This window comes from Caretta caretta, chromosome 14 (assembly GCF_965140235.1).
Source record: "Caretta caretta isolate rCarCar2 chromosome 14, rCarCar1.hap1, whole genome shotgun sequence".
Taxonomy (NCBI): Eukaryota; Metazoa; Chordata; order Testudines; family Cheloniidae; genus Caretta; species Caretta caretta.
Genome location: NC_134219.1, coordinates 10,083,898 through 10,109,073, shown reverse-complemented (window position 1 = coordinate 10,109,073; position 25,176 = coordinate 10,083,898). Strand labels below are relative to the sequence as shown.

At 43.4% G+C, this 25,176-nt stretch overlaps 1 protein-coding gene across 1 annotated transcript in view; it reads left to right on the top strand.

The window, feature by feature from the left end:
- Nucleotides 1–905: 905 nt before the first annotated feature.
- RAB11FIP4 (RAB11 family interacting protein 4) overlaps nucleotides 906–25,176 on the top strand; it is a 211,065-nt gene continuing 186,794 nt past the window's right edge. Inside the window, exon 1 of the mRNA XM_048817606.2 lies at nucleotides 906–1,144. Within this exon, the coding sequence (XP_048673563.1) occupies nucleotides 992–1,144 (153 nt within the window). The 5' untranslated portion in view covers nucleotides 906–991. The remainder of the gene's footprint in view (nucleotides 1,145–25,176) is intronic.

The window sequence follows — 25,176 nt, the reverse complement described above, 5'->3', positions numbered from 1 at the left end:
TACTGGCATCTAATACTGAGCTGTTACATGACTTTTCATGTACTTTTCAGCTGTGGAGCTCAAAGCACTTTATAAAGGAGGACAAGTATTATCCCCATTTTACAAACGGGGAAAACTGAGGCACAGCGGGGTGGAGTGACTCAGTGGGCGAGTGGCAGAGCCAGGAATAGAACCCAGGTTCCTGGAGCCTCAATTCCATGCTCTAACCACTAAAGCATGCTGCCCCCTTTGCTGTTAGTTTTCTCCCACCCCCCTTCTTGTTCTCCCCCTCCCATCCCCCTTCTCCTCATTCTCCCCCTTCCTTCTCCCCTTCCCCTGGTTCTCCCCCTCCCCTCTCCCTTCTCCCCTTCCCCTGGGTCTCCCCTTCCCCTCCCCCTTCTCCCCTTCCCCTGGTTCTCCGCCTCCCTTCTCCCATCCCCCTTCTCCCCTTCTCTAGGTTCTCCCCCTCCCCTCTCCCCTCTCCCTTCCCCCTTCTCCTGGTTCTCCCCCTCCCCTCTCCCTTTTCGCTTTCCCCTGGTTCTCCCCTTCCCCTGGCTCTCCCCCTCCCCCTTCTCCCCCTCCCCTCTCCCATCCCTCTTCTCCTCTTCCCCTGGCTCTCCCATCCCCCGGTTCTCCCCCTCCCCTGGCTCTCCCGCCCTCCTTCTCCCGGTTCTCCCCCTCCCCTCTCCCATCCCCCTTCTCCCCCTCCCCTGGTTCTCCCCCTCCTCTCTCCCATCCCCCGGTTCTCCCCCTCCCCTGGCTCTCCCATCCCCCTTCTCCCCCTCCCCTGGTTCTCCCCCTCCCCTCTCCCATCCCTCTTCTCCCCCTCCCCTGGCTCTCCCGCCCTCCTTCTCCCGGCTCTCGCTCTCCCCCTCCCCGGTTCTCCCCCCCCCCCCCCGTTCTGTGGTCCCTCCCCCCAGCTGGCTGATGTCACACGCCGGCGGGAGGCAGCCGGGCGACCATGGCTGCGGCCGGCTGGCGCCTGGCGCGGGGCTGCAGCTAGGCGCCCGGGATGGAGCCGGGCGGGCTCGGGGGCCAGGCCGACTGGATGCGGCTCCTGCGGAAGCTCAAGGAGGTCTTCGACGTGTGCGACGAGGATGCGGCCGGCTTCGTCCGCGTGGAGCGTTTCGTCGCCCTGGGGCTGCAGTTCGGCCACGGGGATGAGGTGAGAGGGGCTGGGGGCGCGCCCAGCCCCCGAGCGGGGCAGTTGCCACCGGGGCTCCGGTTCCTCCAGCGCCACCCGGGGCTCCCTCCCCCCGTTCACCCTGCAGCGCCCGCCCGCCTCTCCCCCCCCCCGTCCTGCATCCCCCTCCCCCGTCCTGCACCCCCCCCCTTTGCACCTGCAGGCTCCCCCTGCCTAGGGCTCCCGCATCGCTGCCCCTTTGCGGCAACTCTGCCACCTCTTTTAACTAGGGCTCCCCCTCTGATCCGGGGGGGGCACCCCTGAGCGCTCCGCACCGCAGGGCCAGGCTGCTCTGGGTCAAATCACGTCCGAGGTGATTGCACGGAAATGCACTTTCTCCTGCAGCCTAGAGCAGGAAGAGGCACCCTCAGGGAGCCTGGGGCTACTTCTCTGCTGATTTGACTCCAGACCCCTCTGGCCAAGGGGGACAGTTATGTTCCTGCAGTTAACCCGTTTTGCACCTCTTCTTGGTTCTGTTTTCTAAAGTCTCTTTCTCTTGTCCATATGGAGAGTAACTTCGCTGAAGTCAATATTTTGGACTTCTGGCTTTGAACATACCACCCTGCTGCCATTCAGGCAAACGGGGCAAACCCTGCATTGCTTTCCCTGCGAATAAACAGTGGGATAAGGCCATGCAGAATTCAGCCCCATATGATTTTTTTTGTCTGAATCAGACTGCAGGGACAGGCTCATATTTTCTTTAGTTTATTTCCTGCCCGGCTCTTTTATGCTGATGCAAATAGCCACCTGACTCTCAGAAACACCTGGGTTTGACCTTGTTTACCAAAACTGGGCTTTCTTTCAATGGCAGCATTGACTTTCTAAGCAGAAATACACCTGCGCTAGTGAACAGATGTGATGGTTCTGCTGTTTAGTTTTTTTGTTGTTGTTGCTGTTTTTTTTGCCAGGCATGACTGTTGTGGTGAAAGCAAAGGTTTCTCCTCCTTAGCTATGTGGATAATCTGAAAATAGGTTCCACAGATTACACAAACAAGACTCTCCTTTGAAATGAGTGCCTTTATTGCAAATCCTGTTACTCCACCATAATTCCTTATACATGCAAGTCCTGTTTGGCCTTCTTGGTGTTTAAAGAACACAGAGTGTGTTCTGGAATGCCTATGGAGCCATTTAACAGCATCATGTTAATCTGCAGTGACACTCACAGAAAAGCTGTGTGAGTTAGAATTATGGACCAAAGTCAGTCTATCATTGACACAGGTATAAATCTGGAGTCACTCCACTGTCTTCAGCGGAGCTATTACTTTAGTGGAACCATTATCACTGCATTATAGTAGTGTAAATAAGAGTAGAATTTGGCCCAATATTGATTAGAATAATTGCATGAATTTCAATTGGCCCAGTTCCTCTTAAATTATTGAGTAAGAGAGAAATCTCAAACAAAATGAACCAGATATGAAATCTTGTATTTCATGAGAAGATTCCCCCCTTCAGAATATGATACCTCATCTCTGGGTCACCACATAACAAAATGCTCTGGCACTTAAAAAAAGGAGGCAGCACCAAGAAAACAAAGCTGGTGTCAGGATGAAAAGTTCTGACCTTTTAATATGCGGTAAAATAAATTAATCTGCAGAGATTGTAAAGAGAGAGAAGTTTATAAAAGGGTTCCGAGGAAGTACGATAGCAAAAAAAGCATAATAAATTCATAATTCTTGTCAAATCAAGTTACTAATTTTTGGATCAGCACTGGTAATGAAACAAGACTTGTGAATTAAATTAAAGAAAGAGGATACAGGAGGCTCCATTTCTTGCATCTAGTCATAGACCTGTGGTTGAATATTTCTTTAATGAGAGATTAGAGTTATTATTCAGTAACCAGTAATATAAGGAGAAGAAAGGACTAACAGGAGTGAGCTCTATTGATCTCTCTGTTTTTATTTGTCCCTTGAAGAATTATACATTCCTATATACACTAAGGGCCTAAATTGTTAAATCTATGTCGCAAGAAGCATTGATTGTACTGTGGGTGGTTTTTGTATTACTGTATTTATTTCATTCCTAGATCAATAACCTTTTCTTGTTGGCATTTAGGAAGGTTGGTGAAATTCTCTGGCCTTTGTTTTGCTGGAGATCAGCCTAGATCAGTGGTTCCCAAACTTGTTCCGCTGCCTGTTCAGGGAAAGCCCCTGCCGGGCTGGGCCGGTTTGTTTACTTGCCGCGTCTGCAGGTTCGGCCGATCATGGCTCCCAGTGGCTGCAGTTCGCTGCTCCAGGCCAATGGAACTGCTGGAAGCAGTGGCCAGTACGTCCCTCGGCCCGCGCTGCTTCCAGTAGCTCCCATTGGCCTGGAGCAGCGAACCGCGGCCACTGGGAGCCGCGATCGGCTGAACCTGCAGACGTGGCAGGTAAACAAACTGGCCTGGCCTGGCAGGGGCTTTCCCTACACAAGCGGCGGAACAAGTGTGGGAACCACTGGCCTAGATGATCAGGTTCCTTCTGACTTTAGAATGTATGGAAATCTATCAGGTTATTAGGAGGGGAGCTGGGAGAATAAACTGGAGATAAAAGGTTGAATCAGATGATGTCTTAAAAATGTCTTTATTTTTTGTAGATGAATGTATTAGAAATATGTAAAGGGTGAGGGTTTGATGAACTAAAGTATTGTATTGGAAAATTATAAATCATGACTGGTGTATTCTGAATTTTGGGAGGGGCCTAGATTACTGACTAGGTGCCAGAAAAATAAATAATATGCAAATAAGAGATTAAATTATAGGCTGCAGCATATGTCTAGTTAAACAGGGTGAATGGTAATGAGAAATGCCCTGTAATCATCACTGCATTCTTGTTAGTTGTAACTGACAATGTTTGAAAAATATACTTACAAAGATGAGAGAAAAGGAATTTACCTCTATATCTTTAGTAGCATGCATATTACAATTTGTCTTAATTTCTCTTTGTATAAGTAGTCTGATCTGAAGCCTGTTGAAGTAATTGGAAAGGCTCTCATTGACTTCACTGGGCTTTGGATCAAGCCCTCAGTAGCTGGTATGCTGCATTGTTGCTAGGTTTGGGTGGACCAAACCAGAACTTCACATCTGAACTCCTTTAATTTTAGATTGTTACGTGCATGTGGATTCATGTCCCCTGCCTCTACAGTTTTGGTTCTGGGACAGCTCCTAATCCAGAAGGGTTGGTGCTATTTTATAGCTTTGGGTGCTGCAGCTAAAATATTACCGTTTGGGGCCAAAATCTCATGAGACTCGCTTATGTGATTTCAGTGCTGTTGAATCTGCTGCTAAACCTTAGCCCTGATTAGGTCTCAGCCACAACCTAAACATGATCATAATACTGCCTTCTCAGATTCATCTCTAATTCTTCCCAGATATCACCAGATAAAATGGGAGGGGCTGAGAGTTTACAAGAAGGAGGAAATTAAAGAGGGCTGGGTGTGTTATGGTACGTTTTGAAGCCATTCCAACTTCACAGGATCCTTATTTTATAGTCAACACCAAGCTTTTCCAGTACCCATGTTAAGTAATCACCGTTCTTTGACATGATGCTTCAAGAGGATGTATTTCAGATGCAGTGATGGTCATCAGAGGAGCAGACTGAGTGCTCTAAGAATGATGGCCTCCTCCACTCCTAATCAAGTTACTGATTTCCCAGTGGAGTTCAGCCAAACAGGTGTGCCACGAGGCACTGCAGGGAACAGCAGCAGGGAAATATGGAATGTGCATGGCAGGAAACGATAGGAAGGGTGTGTAGGGCTATCAGTGTGGGGAGGATTTAATTGGACCTGTAAGGCACATGGAGGGAGGAAGAGAGTTTGTGGTCAAAGAAATATGGAGAAGGGAGGAAAAGAAGGGGAAAAGGGAAGGAGGACAGGGATGTCCAAAATCAGAAAAGGCATTAGGACCCCGACTGAGAAAAGTGGTGATGTACAAACTGCACTGTGCTATTTAGCAGTGGCTGAGTCAGGTCTGCTCATTTAACTGACAAAGACAAGATTATTCCCTGCACGGACAGGTTAGCTAGGAGACAGCAAGCTGGACTCTGTTCTGTTCCATGCATCATCGACAAACGTGCCTGCTCCTTTCTGACTGCAGGATCTTCACTGCTGGCGGTAACATAAGAGGCAGGGAAAGTCTGGCTTTCAGATTCTAGGGGCAGAGTTTGCAGCATGGGCAGTTTGAAAAATCATCTCTGGACTTCTCAGCTGAACCAATTTGATATGCATACCACTGGGAGAGATTTGCTATGGAACCGCAGACAGAGGCAATGATCCTAGTGCAGATGTACTGTAAATACTTTATCGTGGGTGGATAATGACTTTGCCATTCTGTTTAAAAACGTGTCATTCAAAATGAACTTTATTTACTATGTATCACTGGTGACCTCAGGAGACAGAAAGAATCAGTTTCCCAAAACAGTACAGCCATCCCAAACTTGCTTCCATAGGGGCCTAATAACAATTGTGCAGGAAAATCTGCAATGTGTCAGATTAAATTAAACCTAAGAGATGCTGCCAGAGAGCTGCCTTGTCCTCTTTACCGTAGTCTAACGCATGATAATTCATTGTTTAAATGTACTTTTGGTTTTTATTCTACATTTTCTGGGCCCAATCCAGCTCCCATTAAAATAAATGGGAATCTTTCCATTGGCTTTAGCAGAAGATTGATTGACCCTATATGTTAATGATTTTAGCCTTTCAGTTCTGTGTATCTTATACCTAACATATGAAGGACCAGATTTTGCACTGTTGCAACCCAAGTATCTATAACACTCTCAGCACAAATAGTCACGACATTGCATTGGTGTAATGAGAGTGAAATTTGGCTTGGTTAATTCCATCCTTCCCGACTTTATCCGACAATCCGCCTCTGTGCCTTCATATATTTGTAGCCAGGGCCAAGCAAAACCTTGATATTACAAATTCTTGAGTTATTTACCAAAGTTTGTGAGAATTTAACATAGTATGAAGTTTTTACCCTTTATGTGGTTGGTAGTTTGGTTGGTTTGTGGTCAACATGATGAAATTTATCATTCTAAAGAGATCAGGAACTTTCTGAGAATTTGCCTCAAAGCAAAATTTTGCAGCAAAACAGCAGGTTTTTGCCTGGAAAAAGCAGCCCTCATGTTCATCGGCACAGTCAAAATAACAGAGGTGAAACTTGAAAATGTTTAGCTTTTTCATGATTAAACTTTGGGGATTTTTATGGTTCCTATCACTGATGATGAAATTATCTATTACCCTATTTAAAACTCTCTATGGCAGCAACTTTTACCCCACTCCTCCTTTGTTATACACCCTCGATGAAATCCTGGCTTCACTGAAGTCCTTGGAAGTATTGCCTTGTTTTCACACACTGTCTTAAATTAGGCTCTGAGCTCTATAGGGGCAGGGTCTATCATTTTATTCCTAGACCCTGATCTAGCAATGAATTCCATGCGAGTGAACCCCTGTGCCCAGGCAGAGCTCATTACAGGATTGGGGCCTTATTGTAATTCACTGAAGTCAATGTAATTACTTTCATACTCACGGTTAAGCATGTGCATAAGTGTTTGCATGATCAGGGGTTTCGTTTTTAGCACCTAGCGTGATGAGGCCCATAGGTGCTGCAGTTGTAATACAGATGTTAATACATATAGGATGGAGCAATTCATATTAAACATCAAGGGTCAAATAATACTAAGTATCTTAAATGTACATGGTGCTTTTACCTCAAAGGCTCCCCAAGTACTTTACAACATATGGTCCGAACCCTGCTGCCTCTCTCAGCCAAAATTTTCACTGGCTTCAGTGAGAGCAGGAAGATTACATGTAGCTGTGGCTTTTAAGGAGATATTGTCAACTGAAAACCACATGTTGCAAACAGATACATTTATTGACTATGAGACCAGGAACAGTGGAGGGTGGGAGGCTTTTCAAAAGCATTGATGGGAATTCGGTGCCCAATTGTGCCTTTTGAAAATGTCCCCCTTAGATTATTACAAGTAAAAGAAGTTTAAAGTTCCAATTTGCTTGTCACTTTTCCACTATTGTGCTTGCTTTTTCCTTTAGCTATGGATGCTGGAAATCCATGACATCAGTTTCACTTTTGTTTATAGTCAATGCCACTTTCTTTTTTCTCCTTGATACAGTGCTTGAGGTTTCAAATGCTGCAAGGCAATATTTGTTGGTTTAAAAACAACTGTTTTCATTGGATTGCTTTTTATTATGGAAACATTTCTACTGAGCTTTGGTTTAGTACAAGCTTGTTTTTGCAACACTTACATGATGGCCCAACTTGAAGTAACGATTGTCTCTTTTACACCTGAGCTACAATGCACAATAGTTTAAAACAGAAACAGTGGAACCCTTTCACCAGTGAATTCTTCTTATTTATACTCCAATAGCATGCAGAGGCCCCAGTCACACATTTAATGATAGTCCCTGCCCCAAAGATCTAAATAAAGGGGAAAAGCTGTGGTGAAATGACTTGACCAAGGTCAGCAAGTCGGTCAGTGGCTGTGCCTGGGATAGAACCCAGGTCTGTAGAATACTGGTGCAGCACCCTATCTATCCACTAGACAACGCTGGCTCTCTTCTTGGCGACTGCATGCAAAACCCACCCCGCAAATAGCTGTTATTGAGATTTCCATGTTGCTGAGCAGTTTGTTACATAAGGAGTGGAAATGCTAGCCTGCCAAATGTATGCCCACTCACCAGGGATTGTGAAGAAAGATGTGGAAAACACACTGCATTTTAAATACCATGGCTGGAACTTGTGTAGTCACTAGTTGGGGAAACACTTGTAGCACTGAAAAAGCCAGAAGTTGTTTGCCATCTGATTTCTTGTTACTTAGAAAATAGTTGCACTTGCAGCTGATGTGTCTAGAAGCCTTGCAAATTACATATTAAATGTGCTCAGGTTCCTGGCAATGGGTTATGTGAAAGTGTGTATCTTACAAATCTGTTGCCAGTGAATGTTTCATAATGCTAGATCCTATTTAAACTCTACATTCAGTTTTCAGCAACAAGTGAAATATGATAAACATGTTGACTATTTATTTTCAGAGACGTAATCACCTTTTGGAGCATTATTTTTTAAAAAAGAGAAAGCACAGGTGTTCATGCTTAGACAGCAGTGTGCGTAATATTAAGATCAACAAATACTTGCCAGGATAGAAACAGAATTCCACTTAAGAGGGAACTTCAGCAGCTCATAAAAACCTGTAGGGTGTTATCAATTATACTGTTGTGAATTGACAGTAACTCCACTGGAGTCAGTTTCAACCATGTAGAATTGGTGTATGTGAGAGCGGCATCAGGCCAGATGTACACAGAATCCCAAGAGCAAATCTCCACCTTTCTTCTTTGGCATGTAGAGACCAATAGAGAGTAGCAAAGCATCAAAATATGGGGGCATGCTCTTGAACTATCCTCTAGGGCAGTGGTTCTCAACCTGCGGGCCGCTTGCGGCCCAAACAGCACACACCTGTGGCCCGTGTGACATTCTCAGGGCCATACAGATAGTATATATATGTTGTATGGATGTGGCCCACATAACACACAGAGAGCTGCATATGCAGCCCACAGTGGTAAACAGGTTGAGAAGGACTGCTCTGCTCTAGGAGTATCTGTTGAGGTCATGCACTGAAGCAGAGGGTCTACTGTAAATAACTGCTCTGTAATGGCCTTCCTGTACAAAAAGCACTTCTCCATTGCAAAAGTGGTCTTACATAGCGCCTACGCCCCTAGATTCTTCTCTCAGCTATGCTGGTGACACTCTAGAATTAAACCACTGAGGTATATGAAGTTCCTCCTGATTTACACCAGTGTAACTGAAAGCAGAATCCAGCAATGTCTTTAAATAGTTTAATGTATGCTGTAGCCTTATAATAAGCATCTATCAAATATGGGAAATAAGACCTGTAACTCTGAGATTTCAAAGGAAAAGTATTAGAGCATGACCAAAGGGTGGTGGTATTCTGATGACAGAAGCAGAAAAGAATTACTGCTTTCCTCGTGCTCTGCTTTTCAGAGAAATACTTCTCGAAAGAACAAATAAATATTCACCCAGCCATGCTGAGGACAGAAGGGCAGTTCCCACGCAACCGCATTCTCTTGTATATACCTAGGCTGGTGCACATTTTGACTCGCTAAAGTAATTTGCTAATGACCAGTTATTTAACATCGTTTTGACTGGGTAGGGAAAAAATTCTACTCTGAAAACTGTACGCTAGGATGCTTAATGGATTTTGGATTAGTCAAGGTACAGTTGCTGTAGCTTTCCTAATTCAGTGCAAGCCAGTACTGCAGTGTGCTTTAAACAAACCTACCGGTACATCCTACAATCAAGCATGTATTTCCAAACAGGTGACATAAAGCAGGCTTAGTCCTTATTGTTCATCGTATGTTTGCTACAGCACTGTAATGAGGAGTTATGCTGTAAGGTTTGCTGTGCACTTACAAGTCTAATTTGTTATGTAATATGAATGCATTTCAGAGATACAAGCACTGGGGGTGGGTTACACGCACACTTAAGAATTAGCTACTGCTGTATTCTGAAATACATGACAGTGATCACAATGAGTAGGCTTTTGTTAAAAACCAGAGAAAAGACAGTAATTCTTGAATTTTTTATTTAAATAAATCTGCTTTAGAGCTACCTTGAGAGATTATCTTTGATATAGCTACAGTGGCATTGTGTTGTCATGTGATCAAATGCAAAATCTTCTTGAGAAAAACCTCAACATGTAGATCCTGCAAATACAATCCAATGCTGCTTCCATTTTATATATTGTTGGAGGTAGAGCTTGAAATTAGGGAGGTTAATTACTCAGCTGCTTGGCAAGACTGGATATTTTCTATGTAGTTTCTCTCTCTCTCTCTCTTTTTTTTTTTCCATGCGAGATTCAGTCTGTGCTGTTAAAATGTAAACTAGTATGTCTATCAAGCAATTAAAAAAATTAATCATATTTAAATTAATCACACTGTTAAACAATAATAGAATACAATTTATTTCAATATTCTTGGATGTTTTCTACATTTTCAAATATATTGATTTCAATTACAACACAGAATACAACATGTACCGTGCTCACTTTATATTTATTTTTGATTACAAGTATTTGCGCTGTAAAAAAAGAAAAGTTTTTTTCAATTCACCTAATACAAGTACTGTAGTGCAATCTCTTTATCATGAAAGTTGAACTTACAAATGTAGAATTATGTAAAAAAAAAACTGCATTCAAAAATAAAAAAATTAAAATTTTAGAGCCTGCAAATCTACTCAGTCCTACTTCTTGTTCAGCCAATCGCTCAGACAAACAAGTTTGTTAGGAGATAATGCTGCCTGCTTCTTGTTTACAATGTCACCTGAAGGTGAGAACAGGTGTTCTCACGGCACTGTTGTAGCTGATGTTGCAAGATATTTACATGCCAGATGTGCTAAAGATTCATATGTCCCTTCATGCTTCAACCACCATTCCAGGGGGCATGTGTCCATGCTGATGACGGGTTTTGCTCGATAACAATCCAAAGCAGTGTGGACCGACACATGTTCATTTTCATTATCTGAGTCAGATGCCACCAGCAGAAGGTTGATTTTCTCTCTTGTTGGTCCAGGATCTGTAGTTTCTGCATCGGAATGTTTTAAGACTTCTGCAAGCATGCTCTACACCTCGTCCCCCTCAGATTTTTGAAGGCACTTCAGATTCTTAGCCATTGGGTCAGTGCTGTAGCTATCTTTAGAAATCTCGCATTGGTACCTTTGCATTTTGTGAAATCTGCTGTGAAAGTATTCTTAAAATGAACAACATGTGCTGGATCATCATCCGAAACTGCTATAACGTGAAATATATGGCAGAATGCAGGTAAAACAGAGCAGGGGACATATAATTTTCCCCCAAGGAGTTCAGTCTCCAATTTAATTAACACTTTTTTTTTTTAATGGGTGTCATCGGCATGGAACCATGTCCTTTGGAATGGTGGTCAAAGCATGAAGAGGCATACAAATGTTTAGCATATCTGGAATGTAAATATCTTGCAATGCCGGCTACAAAAGTGCCATGCAAATGCCTGTTCTCACTTTCTGATGACACTGTAAATAAGAAGAGGGCAGCATTATCTCCTGTAAATGTACACAAACTTGTTTGTCTTAGTGATTGGCTGTACAAGAAGTAGGACTGAGTGAACTTGTAGGCTCTGAAGTTTTACATAGTTTTGTTTTTGAGTGCAGTTATGTAACAGAAAAACCTACTTTTGTAAGTTGCACTTTCATGACAAAGAGATTCCACTACTGTCCTTGTCTGAGGTGAATTGAAAAATACTATTTCTTTTGTTTATCATTTTTACAGTGCAAATATTTGTATTCAAAAATAATACACACTTTGATTCAATTACAACACAGAATATAATATATATAAAAATGTAGAAAAACATCCAGAATATTTAATAAATGTCAATTGGAATCTATTGTTTAGCCATGCCATTAAAACTGTGATTAACCGTGATTAATTTTTTTTAGTTAATCACTTGAGTTAACTGCGATTAATCGACAGCCCTAAAAACTAGTATTTTTCAGGTGTGACGTGTGTTGGTGTTTTCCAGAAATTTGCTCATGCGACTCTGGAGGGTATTCAAATTTCCAGTGCATACGGATTTTACCCCTCTCATATGATTAAGCTCTGAAAAGTGAGTTATGCAAAATTGTTCAAGGAAAGGTACAGTGTTTTGGGGATACAGGAGAATTTCCAGTTGGATGCTAGAAGAAGCTAACATGGTCTCAAGGCTCCATTGTCATCTGCAATTTAGAACAACCCATTGATAACCTGCAGAAAGCCTTTCAGGCTAACAAAGTGGACACAAATTTAATTCCCTTACAGTGTTCATCGAAGTAAAATGATTTCATTATTCCTTGTGCAATCAACAATGCCGTGTTTCCCATTAATGGCATCTGATTCCAGAGCCAAACATTAATGAGCATGTTAGAAACTTGGATTTTTACTTTGTAAGGTAGGCTGGCTTCATAAGACTACTTTAACTTTGTTCATCTATGCAGGAGCTACAAATGAAATCATAGCAGTGTTTAAACTGTGCAGTTCCTTGTGAGAGATGTATGTTCTCAGGCCTTGATACCTGCAGATGTTGCTGAATAAATACCCATTTGTGTGTGGCAACATAGCTAACTCAGACCAGGGTGTGATTAAGTAGATAATAGGAAGTGGCAGACACAATTGCTGGTCGTATAGAATTTGGTTTTATAACAGCAGTGTGACTATAAACAAAAGCACTGTATAATACATCTCAATTATTGCCATTCAAAAGGTAATTAAAGGGCCTCACTTGAAGGGAAAGAGAGTGTTTCCCTGTGATTAGAAATGAGTGCGATTAAAAACAAAAATATCAAGAGTCCTTCCTAACTCCTGATTTTTAGTTTAGTTCTGTAGCACTCCCTGCCTGTGAATGAGTGACGGCAATTAAATGCACAGACAAAATACTTATCCAAAATACCTGTGAGAGACAGCATGGTCTAATAGATAGGGCACTGGGCTGGGAATCAGGATATAATATTTTAGTATTATCTAAATGATTATGCTTTATAACCACCGTGCTAATTTATCTTGAATATTCCTTTTGCTTTAGGAATACAACTTTGGATGGTGTTTTGGACTCAAAATGACAGTACGATTAAATGCATGCTGCTCTGTATGCATATTGTAGTCCTAATAGGATGCCATGTTACTCATGTATAATTACCATTCTATTGCTGCCTTTTTGGTGCCTCAGACACGGTTCTATTTCCTAAGTTATGTTAGTCTGTTCCAGCTGCATATCTCAGGCAATCACCACACATTCATTCTTTCCTTACTTTGGCTACCTTGCCATACAAGAACTGGTGGGTTTTGGAATATTTACTTCAGCAGAAATTTTCAGAATTTTTGATATTTATGCACCAAGCCACAAATAGCTTATTTTTATTATTTATATTCACCAATAATATTCTTCATAATTTTCCAGCCCTGGAAACCCACCATTATTTGTCTTCTGTTGCTGTGACACCTACTACTGCATATTTTCTCCACTCCTTCTGGCTTGTTCTGAGCAGCAGCAGTCACTGGGGGGTTGTGGATTTTATTTTTTGCAACGAGGAAGTGGAAACGCACAAATCCTTTTCGTTCCAGTTTCTGCTGCAGCTCCATGTGTCACAGTGAAATGACCCTTACTGACACAACCCAGATGGTATTTTGAACATAGGATTTATTTTTTCCTACTCCACTTCTGTTGTTCTGATTTTTTTTTTAAATTAATATGCATACACAAACAGCTTTCTTCATGTTTGCATGTTTTGAATAGATTTCAGGGTCTCTGTAGCAAAATATTGTTGTTTTCATTATTTACATATCAAGTGACTAAATGCTCACTCGAACATATTTTACCTAATTAAACCATATGACAACCTGTAGTTCATGGTAGCTAATCTCTGCAACAGCTATGAGTTTAGAGCTATTTCGGTCAGAAAATCTGATAACAAGAGGATGGACAGAGAGAGGGACAAAATAGCCTCTACTCATTGTTTCCTCTTTGATCCCAACCCAGTAGTCTATTCCATGATTGCAAAATATTACAGTATCCTACAATAAAGGCAGCTACTCTGCATTTTATATCAACATTGCTACTGGGAACTATAATGCCGTAGAAAGCTGCAGTACTGTTGTTATAGGCGTTTCCTTGTTAGAACTTGCTCGTGTTCCAAGCACTGAATCAAAATTCAGCGGAGGTCACTCAAAGACTGGCTAAATACATAATCCGGTGGAAAGACTACTCAAATGTGGAGGAAGGGATCCCAAGAAATGAAAGGGTAAATGGCAAAGGGCAGATTTTGTCATCGCTACTCAGTGGGACTACGAGTGGCATCAGTGTGAGGCAGAAGTTGGCCCTCCAGGAAATCCTGGTCCCACTGAAATCACTATTGAAATTCTCGTACATTTCAGTGGGAATTATGAATTGACCCGAGGATTCTACCTCAATCCAGCTGGTCAGCAGGGCAAACTCTTTCTCTTTCCCTCAACGTAAATGTAAGATTCCGTCACTGCAAATGGCACTTCCAAATAACCACAACCCAAAGACTACTCTAGAAATGGCAGCCTGATGCCAAGAGACGCTTTTGGTTTTGACCTGTTTTAGAGGAGGAGGGTCAAACATTTCTACTAAGAGCCAGACTGTGATACCCTTATTCCCCTTGACTAGTCCCGTTGATAGGGCTCCTTAGCATAAGAGTATGGCAACAGAGCACTAAATGGTTAGCGCTGTTTCCGTCTCCTTTGAATCTACAGTACAGTTGCAGTGCCATATATAATGCAACAGACTAAGTGAAATGTAGAACATAGGGCTGGAAGGGACCTCCTAGCTCATAGAGTGCAGTCCCATGCAGTTGCAGGCAATCCCACCATATAATCTCATTCCCAAATGTAGCTGTGCCCAATCCACAGAGAATATGTGTCTGTCATAGCTCCAGCAAGCAAGCTGTGTCTCTTTAGCTCAGGCTGTATGTATTTAACTCTGGAAGTCTCTAGTTCAATCCCTGGTGTATCAGCCAAGATGGCAGCTGTCAGACAAGCAGAGACATATTTGACTACTCACTGCAGCAGCGGGCTTGCTGACAGCCCTCTCCCATTGTGCAGCGTCAGGGTGGTTTGCTGGGCCAGCCCATTCAAATGCAATGGCAGTGAGGGTGGCTGAAAGGTAATCGGAGCCAAGCAGTTTGTATCCTGTAAAATTTTGTTTTACAGTAGTTTAATTTTCACACTCTGCTGTTGCAGGCTGCATACAGCCTTAATAATAATCGCCACGTAACACTGCATTTACTTGCCACGTGACACCTCTGCCGAACTGGATTGTGTCTCTGTAGAGGGTACTACCTTTATAGGCCAATTTCATATTAAGGAGAGAGGTATTTAGTGAATGGCATAATAATTGCCGAACAGCAGCTTGGAGAAGACAGCTCAACAGTGTTGGGGTGGGAGAGAAAGTGATGCTGATGAAAGCACCGTGGATAACTAGAGAATCGACTCAGTAATTCGCCGTGGGCCATGTACATTTGGATTCTGGACTTCAACCCTTCTTTAAATGTACACAGAGCAACTTGAAGTAAATACAGATGCATCCATGGTTCAGTCAATTAATGTTTGTCTGTAGAAGAAGCAGCAGCTGGAAGAGTTTTGTAGAACATACGCAGAGGCATCTCTTGTTTGGTATAAAACAGGAATCTCAGGAAAGAAATTGCGCTGCTGGATGGCTTATTGATTTCATTGGACTGCTTGAGTCAGGAGAACCCCAAGGCTGCTAGATCCATGGAGATCCAAAGTTGGTGTATCAGTGAGAATGCTCTGTGTGGGAAATCCTGCATTGACCCTGAAGCCAGGTGGAGAATCTAATATCTCTTCTCCATCTCTGAATATTACAGAGTCTTAAATATATCCATATAAACTTGTGGGTTTTAGGGAGAGGAGGAATGATACCATTTCAGTGCATGTCCCTGCACTTTCTGCCTAATTTTGGTAGACACTTGGGTCATTTCCAGCCCTTCCTATGTGTCCGTGGGAGTTCTGCCAGAGTGAGCACTAGAGGATTCGCCCAATATTACCATAATTTCTTTGGCTGTAGCTTGCCATAGGTCTGGGTCATGGTTGGCTTATTGCTCCCTTCATTTCACAGTATTTCGTTGTAAGTTCAGACTGTGCTCTTGAGCACATGAGTTTCTGACTGCGTGCAGCATTTGGGGTGGCCTTTCTTGAGTGTGAGACTCTGCTCTGAAGAACTAATCACAGGTTCATTCCATCACTTTGCACTAAGAAGGAATGCCAGGGGAGCTGAGAGAGTGCGTCTGGGCCAGTGCACTGGGAGAGACGGTGACCGAGGCTGATAAAACCTAAAGTGCTGAGAACTTTCTGCAAGGAAAGAGTATTTGTTCCTGCTTTTAGTCTTTTCAACACTAGTAAAAGATTTCATTGTAACTGCGTAACATTGTATGTACAGCACCTTGCACAGTGGGGGCCAGTCCCTGATTGGCGCTACCACCGCAGAAACAATAATAGCTGTTGGGATGCTTTCAGAAGGAATTCTCACTGGTGCCTTAAATTGACGTTTTGAGTGAGCAGATCTGAAAGCCCCCTTTTAAAAAAATGCATAACTACACTGAGAAGACCAATTATGTTTTTCTTCACTGAGAAAGACCCAAGAGTTTTTAAGGAAGTAGAGGTCAGGCAAATTGTGGGTAACAATATTTCTGTGAACTCCATGAGCTGGTGTATAACTGGTCACCTGCAGGTGGGGCTGATTGGTTGGTTGGTTTTCCTCTTAGTTTTTCTCTCTTGCCATTTTCAGGTTTGGAGTTTTATATTCTCAAACTTCAGAAGTGGTTAAGAATGTCCCAGGTGTGTGTTAAAGCCACTCCCAGCAATGCCTGCAGTTTAACTGAGCATAGCTGGTGCTGATTTTATCTGAGAAGAAAATGGGGGTCTTTCTTGCAAAATGGTCATCTTTCCCTTACTTTTCATCATCTTTCTCTTCCATCTCAGAATTTTCAGCTCGGATGATAAAGGGAGAGTATCTCTGAAGGATTAAAGCTTGCACATATAGACAAATTCTGTTATTTGTAAGTCGGGTTTCCTGGAGAAAGGCATATGGAAGAGCATATGTGCATGTGATAAAGGATTGCTGAGCTCATCCGGTGCAGGATTGCTGAGACTGAGAGCTACAGCTGAGTGTGCAGCATTCACAGAGTATCCAGTTCTTTCAATTCTGGTTTTAGGGGAGAGTCCCAGAACCAGAGAGTTGGCTCAGCTAAGGCCACTTTGCACTGCCAGAGAAGTGCCAAGTGACCTTAAAGCTGCCCTGGTCTGTTTAAAGCTGGCATGGCTCCCATGGGTCTCAAGTAGGAGTGGAACAGGCCTTAGCCCTTTGACTGGGTAACCAGTAAACAAAGGAAAGGCCCCAGATCTTCAGGATGGCAATCTCGCTGGAAAATACAACATTCTGTTTGAAATCGAAGAATTCAGATAGTGAGTCAGGAGGCATCTGGAAGGAGCTGGATACATTGTGGGAATCGGCAGCTTGATCTTTATTAATTCGAACTGACAAATCCTTTTAATCCACACAGTTTTGCTCTTCTCATTGGGTAATTACTAGTGCTGAAAATTTCCTTGGAGGAAAATTGCACTCTGTAAGGGTGATGCCTTTTCACTTCCAACTTACATCTCTGTGGCCCATTCAAAGCTCTTGTGTCCAGTTTGCTAGATTTACTGGAAAGGGGATGTTTCATTTGCTCCCAGACAGATGGTCTAACATGCCTAGTTTATAGAATGAAACTAGTTTGCATGGGTTGTTGCCAGCAGCCATCATATACAAAAAAAAAATCATAACTTGCTTTGTGCCTACTCCTGGCAACTATGTGTGAAGCAGATAAATGGTGTCTGTCATAAATTCTGCATGTCAAAGGGTTGGAATATGAAAACCACCTCTTGGGCTAAAGAGATGGATGTGGGCAGGAAAACCATTCATGAATGACAAATTGATATTGAATTCTCTCATAGGAAGTACCAACTTTAGAAGGGAAACAATACTCCTTTTCACCTGAATAAAAAAGTGGGTGATAAAATAACTGAGCTTTGCCCTCAATGGGAAAACTGCATTGACTTCAATCTAAACAATTCATGTTCCGATCCAAAAAGCCAATGCCCTCCCCCAAGTCCCTAGTGAACCCACCTCTACTGTGATGCCTTTAAGAAATCAACTAATCTGTGATGTTGATGGTGGGTACCTGCTTGAAATGAGCTTTATGCAGGCATGGTAAATGATTTAAGTTCTCCCTGATTTGAGGCAGAGTCACACAGATAATCTTAGTGGAAAGTAAAATCTTGGCAAAAAATCTTCAGTCCAAAATATTGGACACAAACATGTTTTCCTTCAAAACCAGATCCAGGTGACTTCTCTTCCTTCCAATATATTTTTGTCATTGAACAAACATAATAATTATAACAATAGCAATGGATATCCCATTTGTCACATGTCTATTTCAGTCCCTCCATGGTCCTCTGCGGATGTCCCAGGACACCTGCAGATCGTGTTCTGCAGAGACATTGTGTTTAACTCTGACGCTCGTGCACTGTGCAGATGAATCCTGTTCCACTGCCTCACTCCAAGTACCAAGAAACAGCTGGTACTGCTTAGTGATCTTCCATGTCAGCAGTTCCTTTGGGGCAGTCAAAGTGATTTTCTGCATGTTGGCATGTGAATCCAGATTTCATCGCGCATTTCATTGCCTAAGGGTGTGTAGTGCTATCAGGAGTAGAGGACGGAGGAACCATACAGTAGCAGCATATTGAGTATCAGAACTTTCGATAGCCTCAGGGGAATCCGTGTGAACAGACTGTTCTAATGCAGATCACCAGCTCTGTTTCATGATCTCAAACAGTTCGTTGGCCCTATATGGGCTGCCCCATGTTGCTGGATATTATTCAAAGGGGTACCTGTGCACGTTATTCAGGTCTCACTGTATGCTTGCCCATCACTACATATTGTTTTTTAGTGGTCCACATCTCTTCCTCCCCCTCCCATCTAGACACTCTGACATTCCATTCCATAGATTCTGAGTCTGGAAGACAGCTGGAAAAGCCTCCTTCCAACCATCACACTTGCTTTCAGCACGCAGCCAATGCTCCCTACAAACTGAATAACACAAGTGAGTCCATTAAACATGTGATGGTGAATGTAAAAGAGGGAGATGAGAATTAAATTGGCCATTCGGTGTAAATGGCGACATGAAACATGAACCCCTTCCTACGGAGAAATACCAGTAGCCCCTCTGCTATGTACTCTGGTTCCCCAGCACTGAACGCACACAGAGATCAAGCCAGAAAGCCCACTACACCCAGAAATCAACAAAGAAAAAGAAGAGAAGGACACTGAGTTGTTATATAGTCGTCTTCTCTTTCAGTCTCAGGAGGTCAATTGGCTGGAGCCCACAATAAACATACTGAGTGGAACTTATTCCTTAGAATCATGCAGTCCCACCGGTGTAACTGAGTACAAGTGACTGGCAGAGCTGAGGGGAGAAGTTGGCCCATTTGTCTCTGAGCACCTCTTAGATTGGAGGTACAGTAGTATCACTTTCTTTTCCAGCCCAATTTAGTTCATCCCTACTCAGAAGGTCTGCAATTCCCTTGCTGCTACTTCTGTGGGCTCATTATATCTCAGTGTGTTGTGGTAGGTGGCTAAAGTTGATTTAAACTGGCACAGTCCGTTCTTTCTACCACCTAGATGTGGTAATTGTACAGCAAATTAGCTCCTTTCAAGAGGTAAACGGAGCTTTGGAGGAGTCAGTCTAAGTAGATATAACAACGAATGTTTTACATAACATTTCAGGTGGAAGCCCTGCTTGATAGAGTTGAGTTGGTAGAAGAATGTGGCTATAAATTACCTCTGGGATTATTACAGCAGCCTGCTGCTTTTCACCCCTCTTTATTAAAAGCACTGGCTTTTTAGCAATATGTGTTGTTCAGTGGCATGTCTCTTAATTCAGAGCTTACCATTGTTTGCATTTTTTTAGAAGAGGCGGCTCTGTTTTCTAGCAGCATTGCCATGGATTCCCAGAAGGTTGGGGGGGGGGGGGGGAGAGAGAAGGATTTTAGACTGACCTCTCGCAATAGAGCTTTTTCTGTAGCCTCTGTTTTTGGATGCCAAGGGGATAGGTTCAGATTCTGCCTTGTTTCTGTGGTACTTAAGAAATCATTCAGCCTGATTTGCCTCTGGCTTGCCCCGAGGTAACTCCATTCATTGGTGTGAGGTGAAAACCAGGCCCATTATCCATGCTGTGGTAGGTCCAGTCCACCTAACATTTGACTTCTCTAGCCCATGGAAGCAATTCCATGGATGGTTTCCCCAGAGGCTATTCCTGGTCCTGAAGCATTAATCTCCTCAGCCGGGAGCATGCAGGCCACCGAGTTAAGCATTCCAGGAAGCTCCAAATGCAGAGGCAGAGACACAGCGGCTCTGGGGCAAAACCAGCTCTAGATTTTGAGAAACCCTGTGTGAGATATTTGGGGTCCCAGTGAGACCTCAGTCAGTCGTGTAGCGTGTTTTGTGGGTAGGGCAGGGAAACTTGGCAGTTGTCATTAAAACTTGGCAGGTTTGAGCTGGAAGAGTGCTAGCAGCTAGTAGGGGTTGGGGACTGGGGTGCTGGGCCCTCAAGTTCATCTCAAAAGTTGTGGGGATCGCAGCCGACCAAGCACGTGTTCTAGGCTGACTTTGCTCTTGGGAATGAGGGAAGGAAGGGAAGAGTCAGAGTGCACTGCAGGCCATAACTAATGGGTAGTAAATGTCCTGTATAATATTCCCATTCCTCTGCTGGCACTGGGGCCTGGCAAAGAGCAACTTTAGTGGTAAAAGTCTGGGGGTCACTGGGGGGTCTCCAGAATAGAGCAGAGAATGGGAAATCAGGTCTTAGAGCTTGATTTTAAGAGAGGCTGAGCACTTGCAACTCCTGCTGATTTCAGTGGGAGAGATGAGTGCTCAGCATGTCTGAAAATTGGGCCTCAGTTTCCCCATCTGTTAAATGGGGATGATAATATTCCCCTTACCTGCTTCCGAGAGGTATTATGAAGTGCAAAGTGTTTGAGAAGCACAACCCAATCCTCAGATAGCAGATGTTGGAGCAATGGGAGGTATTACTATAGTTACAGAAACCCTCTTAAACTTCCAAGTCTTTATTTACTCTCCCACTCTTGCTGTAGATAGAAACTTTTACCTTTTATGTTCAGCCTTTTGCTCATTGTGCCTGATTCAGTTCAGCAGCGCTGTCATCAATAACATCCATTTTGTGTTGTCATTAACACTGATCTGTGGCTTCACTGAATGAATCAGGCAGATGGAACAGGCTAAGAGTAAAGGGAAGGAAAATCTTCTCTCGGCCAACAAATATATTGATAGTCAACAGTAAAAACAAAGGAAATACGGGGAGATAAGTGTACCAGGATAAGAACAATCACTTTAGCATAGATATAGTATTTTTTTTTGTAAACAACTTTGCCAGAATGCAGGGGCTGCCCTTTAAAGACAAGCTGCCACCCTGGAATGGAAGTTAATTTAAGATCAGAATACGTGTTCAGTGCCCCTAGTAAGCAGACTCTGATGGCAGTTCAGCACAGGAATGAGGTTTAACTAACCTTTTAAAAATCCATTCTTCCCCATGGATTTCATGGGATTCTTGATACCAGTAAGGCAATTGCAAACCAGGAAATGCTAAGGGATTTCAGAGGGGGAAAGTGCATAAAAAGATGCATTGAAACTGAATTCCCTCCAGATCCAGTTAGTGCTTTTGGAGCGTTTCTGGCTTAGTTCAGTTTTCATTGTAGCATTGGTTTTGCAACTGACCTTTTAAATCCCAGGGTCTTGATATGAATGGCCAGGACTGGCAATTCATTACTAAATTTGTAGTTTATCTGCAAATACGTTTTGTCGAGTCTGGAATTTGTCTTTTCCCCAGACTATAGGAGCACTTAATAGCCACAAAGATTAGGCCCTGAACCTGCAATGGGGTCTGTGTAGGGTGGACACTATGAGCGTAGTCCCATTGGTGTCCGTGGAATTCCATTCAGCAAAGGACCACCTACAAGGATTTAGTTAGATGTGCAGTGCCTTAGGTAGGAAGGATGCTCTTATTGTTAAAATATAAGAATGGGAGTCGACCGGTTTTATTCACGGTTCTACCATAGACTTTCTTCCGTAATGTGAATCTGTAATGTGTGGGTTGTTTTTTAAGCCTTTAGGGTTTATGCTTACCAGTTTTCCTTTTCAGCCATGAAGGATAAAAACTTCTTTTTAAAATGAATACTGAGATTTTCACATAATCACAGGACTCGAGGAGCTGGGCTTCAAGAAACACACCAAATACTATTTAACAGGCAAACCTCACAGACGTGAGCGGGCTTCCAACAAAATTATCACAGCGGCATCCCATGTGACTCTCTGTGTTTGTCAATAGCATTTATCTACTTCAAAGAGGTGGTTGTGAAGAAAAATTAATGAATATTTGTAAAGCTTCTGTAATCCTCTGATAGTAATTGCTATAAAAAGGTGAATTATGTTGCTATTATAATTTTGAAATATTCATATGGCGGTAGTGCTCAAAGGCCCCGATCAGGATCAAGGCACCATGTGCTGAGTGTTGTACAAACACAGATAAAAAGACAGTGCCCACAGGCACAAGTAACTTAACCTTATAGCAGCCCTGTGAGTAGGAAATACTCTGATCCCCATTGCACTGGGGTAACTGAGGCAGAGGTTTCAATGGCTTGGTCAAGTCCATCGAGGGAATCATTGACAAGAGGTAACATTTCCAATGTGCCAGATTTTTAAAAGTATTTAAGCACCTACAGGTGACAGTAGTTGCCTAGTGGGATTTTCAGAAGTGGCTACATGTCTGTCTGCATCTTTAACTACTTAAATACCTGAACACATTTGACCCTTAATGATGTGAGAGTCTTAAGGCTTGTCTTCACAAACAGAACATTAACCTACAGTGTCCCAGCCTGCCACATGCTAGCCGTCTGCGTGGACCCTGCTGCCGTGCACTAAGAGTTCCCTAGTGCGTGTTGACCTACTTCCGTTTCAAAGTGGAGTAGATCAAAACACACTAGGGAACTTATAATGCAGGGTCCGTACAGACAGTGTGTGGCAGGCTGGGACGCTGTAGATTTCCATCCCATGTACCAACAGTTTGTTTAGACAAGCCCTAAGTCTGCTTTTTAAAAGCGACTTGGGCACTTAGAAGCTTAAGTCTTTTTGAGAGTCAATGCAACGGAGGCTCCTGTGGGTCCAAGTCACTTTTTAAAAGGGGACTTAGGCTCTCAAGTAATTTAAGTGCTTTTGAAGATGTTAACCCTGGCCTAGATTTGAGCTCAGGAGTTTCTAGTTCCTTGGCCACTGGACTGTACCTCTCTCAACTGTTTATATACAGCTATTTTCCCCCTAGTAGTAGAGGCTGGTTGTGCTTTCTGCTATTAATGAAAGAGCTACAGCTCCCTTTAGGTGAGTTTTCAGTGATATTTATTGCCTGGCATATCAGAGACTTTATAACAAGCTGCTGTGATTCCCACGAAGGTTTCTGAAATTGCTGTTAAATGGGTCACTGTGCATCAGACAACATAAACAAGTTCAGTGCTGCTTCTTGGAAGTGGCAAGAAAAAAAGGCTTATCGTGATGCCTGTCCGTGTGTGAACTGCTGTTTGAAAGAGACCCCATGCACAACTCCTAAATGTTCAAATCTATTCAACTAATATTTTCTTAAAACTCACCAGTCTTTTAGGTCCCAGCCTGTCAATTAATGTGACTCAGCTGTGTGAATAAATGAGCACACTTGACCGTGGTTTGAATTTACACTTCCAAACGTCTTAAGAGGTAATGAATATTCACGGTCTGCCACATGCTAGGAGATCTGAAATGGAGGCTTAGCTTCCCGCAGACCTGGATCTATCTCCGCATGCATTGTTACAGCAGTGCTGTCTCAGGATGCTGGAGGATGGCATTGGTAATAATCTTTTTTTTTCAAATGTCACGAGTGGGAATGCAAAAGAGTGTAACTGCTGCCTTTGAAACCCAGGTAGGGTTGCCAGGCATCCGGTTTTCAACCACAATGCCTGACCGAAAAGGGACCCTGGCGGCTCTGGTCAGCAGTGCAGTGGGACCCTGCGGCTAAGGCAGGCTCCCTGCCTCCTCTAGCTCCACGCGGCTCCCGGAAGCGGCCGCCAGGTCCCTGCAGCCCCTAGACGCATGGGCAGCCAGGGAGGCTCTGCGTGCTGCCACCACCCTGAAGGCCAGCTCTGCAGCTCCCATTGGCCGGTAACCGCAACCAATGAGAGCTGTGGGGGGTGGTGCTTGTGGGTGCGGGGACGCGTGGAGCCTCCCTGGCCCAGTCCAGTGAAAGTGAGTGAGAATGGGGGACAGCGAACGAGCGAGGGAGGGAAGGGGTATGGAGCAAGCAGGGGTGGGGCCTCAGAGAATGGGCAGGGCAGGAGTCTCAGAGAAGGGGCAGGGCAGGAGTGTTTGGTTTGTTGTGATTAGAAAGTTGGCAACCCTAAAGCCAGGTTACATCCTGCTGTATTAATGCTGTAGGACAAATTCTCCTTTCAGTACCACTCTCTTTGACTTTAAATGGAGTTGCAGAGATGTAACACAGAGGAATCTGATCCTATATTTTGCAGACATTTAGGGGTGAAATTCACTCCCTAGGCAGAGGCCGCACAAGAGCGATCCACTACTTAATAGGGCAGCTGCTGCTCAGCTCTTTCTGAAAACCAGATCTCACTGAGGTGTCTCAGGTTGAGTGCCCAAGATGACTCATGGCTTTTGAAAATCTGGTGTGGTATAAACGCTATTTATAGTCCTTTGGGGTTGATAAGGATTGTAAGCTCTTTGGGCGGGGAATGTTTTTTTTTGTTCTGTTTGTTCAGCATCTTGCACAATGAGGTTCTGCTTCATGACTGGGGCCTGTAAGCATTACCACAAAGCTAATAATAAATCTTATGAATATCGTGCTTCTGGGCACATCCCGGTGTCTCTTCTTTCAACCCTCTGCACCTCTTGCTCCTGTTTCCCGTTCTTCCTAAGCAATGTCAGATAATTAATTTACTATAAAATTAATATCTGAACAAATCTTTCTGCTCATGAAATCATGTTGACTGAGTGACACTAGCATGTGGCAAGGGACTGCTATGTATATTTTGCCCTTTCTTTCCAAGCTTAGTCTTTGGGGATTTTTTAAGAAGACGTTGCCTTAAAAGGCCAATTATGGCTACCTGTGCAATAGTTTTCAGATCTGGAAATCTGTGCTCTCACTAGAATCCATTGATGGAATATTTATAGGCTAAATTCATCCTGCATAGCAATGGGCTCAACTCAGTTGGCTTCAGATGATCAAATACGTTTCACTTTGACCGAGTCTTGTAAACATGGGGTGAAGTCCAATGAGAGTTTTGCCATTGATTTCAACAGGGCCTGAATTTCAGTCA